Consider the following 6,524-nt stretch of genomic DNA (forward strand, 5'->3'; position numbering starts at 1 on the left):
CGATTCATAACCTCTATGCTACCAGAACTCCTTATATTCTAGGGAGGGGGCTTTAAAAGTTCTTGGAAAAATTCCATTATTTTTTCATTCTATTAAAGCCCTCTTGGGCTGAAGATGAAATACCAGCTTAGGCCAAGTAATCATACTGATATGCAGACAGTCCTTCTGCACATCAGTATATGATTACTGTTTTTAGTGCCTTCGAGTCAGTTTCAACTCATAGTGACTGTGCATAGGGTTTTTCTGAGGAGCATTTGAATTTGAACCACTGACCTTGTGGTTCAAAGTGACTTTGCGGTCCAGTGCATTATCCCACAGTGCCACACCAGGACTCCAATTAATGTTGTTGTTGCTGTTAAATGCCGTCGAGTCGGTTCCGACCCATAGCTACCCTGTACAGGGTTTCCGAGGCTGTAAATCTTTACGGGAGCAGAAAGCCTCATCTTTCTCCCGTGGAACTGCTGGTAGTTTTGAACTGCTGACCATGAGGTTAGCAGCCCAACTTGTAACCACTATGCTACCAGAGCTCCTTCCAATTAATGTTAGAGAAGGAAAATATTAAGAGGATCAGTTGCTAAAGCATAAAGATGGTGGTGAGGTAGGGATGTTCTTAAAAAACGGGCAGCAGTATCCTGTGTTTTTACCTAAGCCTGAGCCACTGACCCTCTGGGCAACATGCATCCAATCCATCTCCCAAACTATAAGCACTATTTTGGTAACCACAAGGTCGGCAGTTCAAACTCAACAAGTAACTCTCTGATACCCTATACTGGATTGCTATGAGTTAGAACTGGTTCAGTGGCACACAAAGACAGTGTCAACATGGGTATCATACTGGTCATTTCTGTGAAGGCTTAGAATATTCTTTACTTTTCTAAATATGGAATTACTGAAATCTGCAAGTTTCAGTTGGGTTGGGTTTATACTTTCAAGAAGTGCCTGACTCACTACAGATGCTCATAGTTCACTGCTTTAAAAAAAATGTTAGTGTGCATAATTTTGGTTCAATTCATTCAACAAATACTCAAGTGTCTACTTAGTAGATAGAGGGCACAGACTCAGTAGTATACAGATAGTGTGATGAAAGGATGCTTTGGACATATTACCAGAAGGTACCAGTCCCTGGACAAGGACATCATGCAAAAAAGACGAAGACCCTAAACAAGGTGGACTGACACAGTGGGTGCAACAATGGGCTCAAATAGAGACATGACTGTGATGTATATAGGGTCGCTATAAGTTGGAGTCAACTCAACGGCATCTAATAGCAACATAGGTTTAGAATAATTCACACTCCTAGTCTACATAAACCAGTTGTAAGAAAGACTTTTCTAAGTCTTCATTTCATTTATATGTACATACATGCACACATTTATATGTACATACAAATCCAAACCAGTTGCTGTCGAGTTGATTCCTATGGCCCCTTCTGTGTCAGGACAGAACTGTGTTCCATATGGTTGATTTTTCAGTAGCAGATTGATAGGTCTTTCTTTCCAGACACTTCTAGATAGAGTCAATGCTCTAATTTTTTAGTTAGCAGTCAAGTGCTTTAACTGTTTATACTACTGTGGGATGAACACTGATTCTCTATGTATACATATATGAAGGGGATTCAAAATGTTTGTGGAATTATTTCATTATCTTTTAATTCCATTCTTCCAGGAACTTTTTGAAGTACATACATATATAATGCTTCTCTGTTCCACGGGTGTAAGATGAGGTTTTCTGCTCCCATAAAGATTTATAGCCTTGAGGGCCTAAGAGCTGGTGACTAGGAGGCAGACTTGCAGAATGTGCCCTTTGGAGGTGTAAATTATTATATATGCCTGGATTTTTTTTTTAAGTGCTAACATGAATAGAGGGAAATACTGTTAACTGATGGTACATGGAGGGGATTATAATCATTGTAATGAAACATGGTGTATGATTTGTTGAATGTAAAACTGATGATCTGCCTTGTAAACTTTCACTCAATCCAGAATAAAAGTCTTAAATATATATAGCGCCTTGGAAACCATATACAGGGTTGCTATGAGTTGGAATCGACTGCACAGCACCTAACCATCACAACCATTACTTCTTTAAGTACTGCTGAGTTGGTGCCGACTCATAGCGACCCTGTAAATATATGCATTGCCTAAGAACAAGGACATTCTCATAAAACCAGTATAACTATCAGCTTCTAGAAATTTAACACTGATATGATCAACTTTAATCCAGTGTTCATAGTCCAAGGTTGTCAATTAACCCAATAATGCCCTGTATAAAACTGCCGGGAGTGCAGTGACTCCGTTTGATAGTGCTGGACTGTGAACCACAAGCTCAGTGGTTTGAGCCACCAGCTGCTCTATGGGAGAAGGATGAGGCTTTCTGCTCCCGTAAAGATTTGCAGCCTTGGAAACCACAGGGTCACTATGAGTCAGAACCAACTCTTAACAACAAGAAACAATATTTAGCTGTCCCAGCTCAGTAAATATCATCTGAGCTGTTACAAATGAGTTGGTCAAAACCAATTACAAAATTAAGTTTATCCTACAAAATGAAGTTGGTTTAAGTTCTGTTTCAACACTATGCGTTCTTTCCTTTTCACAAAAAAGTTATGTTAGTAGTGTTATTTTCCACAATTTCAAATAATACACCTAAACAATCTTTAAAAGAAGCATTCAACACCGGTTCTAAATACATTGATGGGTCGTATTTTATGCATCTTTGAAACTGTCACAGAGCTTAGGACAAGTCAGGAGGACCACACTAGAAAGTGGTGATTCTTAACGTCTAAATTGTTGGTGAGGGTAAAGGGAGATTTACACATTTTACTCATTTAATTTCTGTACTGTTTGAACTTTTTGACACCAATAACACATTTCTTATTTAATATCTGTGTTAAGTGTGTGGTGTCAGTTCCGACTCATAGCAACACTGTATAGGATTACCAAGGAGCGGCTAGTGGGTTTGAACAGACGACCTTAAGTACTGGTTAGCAGTCCAGTACTTAACTCGACAGCGCCACTCCAGGACTCCTATTTAACTTTAGAATGAAATAAACAAAAAGAAACCTAGATCTTAACAAGAACAGCTAAGTTCACGCGTTTGCACTTTGGTTTTCTTTATCTGAAGAGATAACAGCGACTTCAGAAAGGCTAAGTAGTTACTAAACTACTATTCCAAATATCAAGAACCAACAAAAACGTCTCACATGAGCAGGCTGGTAGTCCTTAGGCTAATGGACTCAGGCAGAAGCTTCCTAATTCTAGAGCGTTTATTCCGCAGTGGGGACTCTAGAGACAGCCTGGAAGTCGAGGGAAAGTGGTCGGGGGAGGGGCGGGTGCTCTGGCAGGAGGCCGTTCCCGCTGTCAGCGGGGAGGAGCGGAGAGATACCGGTCCCGACGCACCGGGTGGATTCCGGCTCCTGAACCACTGGGCTCCGGGAGAGCGGCTCCGGACACGGAGGACAGGGCGGTCCCTTACCGAGCATTGGGCACATCCACCGGCCCGAGGCTGCTGCCGCCCGGGCCGGCTAACACATCCCCGCCGTATTTCTCTTCCATTCCGGGGCTCAAGAGCCGCCGCCACTGCCCCCACCGCGGGATCTCTTCATGTCTCCCCGTTGCCGCGGAACAGCCAACGTGGGCACGTCATTCCCTCAGGGCAGTGTCCCTGTCCGGTTCCCGCAAGCCAGAGCCACCAGAGCCGCCGCTGCTGCCCCCAGTTCCTGCTCACTGACACTCGTGCGTCGGGACTAGGCCACAGTCAGTTCCAACCGTGCTGTGTCCCCAGGAGGCCGAACCGGCGCAGACGTCGCCAGGCCACGTCATCAGGCCCAGCAGCCTTCGCTCCCGGGGGGAGTGCCCAGTCCTGGGCCTGCGCACAATACAATGATGGCCTTCCCGTGCCCTTTCTTAGGCTCCGCCCACCCCGGATAATGGAGTCACATCCGCGCTTCCTCTGGCCTTTCCCCCTGACTAATTTTGCTGTTTTGCGAATTTACCTGTTAGTGCAGGAGTTAATGCCCTGGACTGCAAAGTCGCTTTGAACAGCAAGGTCAAATTTACCAGATGCTCTTCGGAAACCCTACACAGGGTCCTTTTGGGTCGGAACCGACTCGCTGGCACTCAACAGCAATCTGTTAGTGTTACGCCACCTATGGACCATCATGGGTACTGCGGATCCCTGTAACACTGAAAGAGGGTGAGAGAGCATTAATGTGGTTAAACTGAGTTAGTTCATTCACTGTTGTTATTAGAGCTGTCCAGTGAGTTTGGACTCTTAGAGACCCTGTATGGGGCTTCCCAGGAGCAGCTGGTGGGTTTGAACAGCCAGCCTTGTGGTTTGCAGTCCAGTGCTGGTCCTACAATTTAGGAGTCCTGAGTTCACTAGCTGCGATTTCTTAATTACAGGCCTGTTGCACCTCACCTTCCTTGAAATTCGTGGGAATATAGATGAGGTTTTCCAGTGAAATTCCAGTCCATAAATTTCACCAGCCTTAAAAGTGCAGACTCCCAAATAGTTAACTGTTTACTATCTGTTTGAATTTGTATGTTGTTGTTCCATTGAGTCGGTTCTGGTTCATTGCGCCCGTGTATAGGGTTTCAGGAGTTCTGGTAGCAAAGTGGTTATGAGTCGGGTTGCTAATCTCATGGTTAACAGTTTGTAACTACCAGCCGTTCCGTGTTAGAATGATGAGGCTTTCTGCTCCCATAAAGATTTACAGCTTCAGAAACCGTATTGAGGGTCGCTAAGAGTCGAAACCGACTCCACGGCATATGAAGGGTTGTGAAGGTTTACAGAGGAGCGACTGGTGGGTTTGAATCGCCCACCTTGTGGTCCTGTGCATTATCCAGCAGCCCTACACTGTTGTTGTTAAGTGCCGTCGAGTCGATTCTGACCCATAGCAACCCTGTATAGGGTTTCCAAAGAGCAGCTAGTGAACTTGAACCACCGACCTTGCAGTTCAAACGACTTTGCAGTCTGACGCATTAACCCACAGCGCCGACTCCTTAAATGTTTATCACACATAACAAATAAGGGTTTAGTTTATTTTGAACACTCTTAATAGACTAAATATTTGACCAGAATTTCTCACCTCTTCAAATTAATGTCTAAGTCTTTCCCCATCCCTCCAATTTTCTAGGAACTCCCATCCACAATTTCCAGCCCTGAATTCAAGGGGTCTTCTTTTCCTGGGGGCCACTGGGTACAACAATCGAGAAGTAACTGCATTAGTGGATTTTTTGTTTGCCGGGGTTTGAATACTGGTGGTGATTGCTACATAGACCTGGGAATTGTGCAAGTGTGTGAGGACAGTACACAGAAGAAAGAGGATTTGGTTAAATGTTGCTGTGAGTTGCATTATTGACTCTTTTTAAAAAAGTAAAGAATACCATAATTTATTTTTCTTTGAGTTTCATTTATTTTGTTGGGAATATACACTGCAAAACATTCAAGGGGCTTCAGAATGGTTGTGAAAAAATGGAATGAAAAGATAATGTCATATTTCCATGAACTTTTGAAACCCTTTTTATACACCAATTCCACAGTTTTCTACATGTATTATTTAGTGACATTGCTTACATTTTTCAGGTTAAGCAATCCTTTTCTCCCTCCTTTTCTGAGTTGTTTCTCCCTCATTAAGGTAAACTCACTGCCCAGAGGTGTCTATCTGATCTTTTCAGTTGCTTTTATTGACTTGATCCCATATAGATCTTTCCTAAAAGAGCATGATGCTCAAGGCAGTTCTTGTTTACTCCTTAAGTTAAGCTATTGTTTGGATTTTCGAGGATTTCAGAGTATGTTTTTAGTGTAGAGTTTACTCAGTTTAAATAGTTTTATGGGTTAGCTACCTACCTAGGCCCCAGAAAGTCTAGAGTTTATGAGAATTTGAAATTCTATTTTGCATTTCCCCCTTTTTTTTTGGTCAGGATTCTATAGAATATTTGATTAAAATGTTCAGTGCTGGTAGCCAGGCACCATCTAGCTCTGGTCTCATAGCTAAAGAGGTTCATGGAGTCAAGTGGTCACACACATTTCTTGCTTCTATTCCTGACTTTTCATCTTGTTGTTCCAGGGAATAGAGACCAATTGTTCCTTGGATGACCACTGGCAAGCTTTTGAGAGCTTAGGCACTATACAACAAACTAGAATTTAGAATGGAAAAGCTAAACTTATTATTAGGCCTATAAACTGAAACCACGACCCTGAAATCCCATGAAATATTTGGTTGTACATAAGTTGCCCTAGTAGTATTGTTGTTAAGTGCAGTCAAATTGATTCTGATTTATAGTGAGCCTGTGTAGGATGTTCGAGGAGCTGCTGGTGGGTTTGAACTGTCAACCTTGTAGTTAGCAGTCCCTTACATATCCTACAGCGCCACACCAGGACACCAGGCCTCCAGCCTTGGCAGTAGCCCCCTTCTTCTTCTTCTTTTTTTTTTACACTTATTATTGTGAATTGGTATTATCCTTAACACTTGTCCTAATCCATCACCACATCTTGGGATACTTATTTTCTAAATACTTCTTCTT

The 6,524-nt window shown here is 42.9% G+C and overlaps 1 protein-coding gene across 1 annotated transcript in view; it reads right to left on the reverse strand.

Annotated features, from left to right (window-relative positions):
- SLC30A5 (solute carrier family 30 (zinc transporter), member 5) overlaps positions 1-3,866 on the reverse strand; it is a 53,437-nt gene extending 49,571 nt beyond the window's left edge. The window contains exon 1 of the mRNA XM_006870969.1: positions 3,472-3,866. Within this exon, the coding sequence (XP_006871031.1) occupies positions 3,472-3,551 (80 nt within the window). The 5' untranslated portion in view covers positions 3,552-3,866. The remainder of the gene's footprint in view (positions 1-3,471) is intronic.
- Between the last annotated feature and the right edge of the window lie 2,658 nt (positions 3,867-6,524).

The sequence above is a fragment of the Chrysochloris asiatica genome, unplaced genomic scaffold (assembly GCF_000296735.1).
Source record: "Chrysochloris asiatica unplaced genomic scaffold, ChrAsi1.0 scaffold00157, whole genome shotgun sequence".
Classification (NCBI taxonomy): domain Eukaryota; kingdom Metazoa; phylum Chordata; class Mammalia; order Afrosoricida; family Chrysochloridae; genus Chrysochloris; species Chrysochloris asiatica.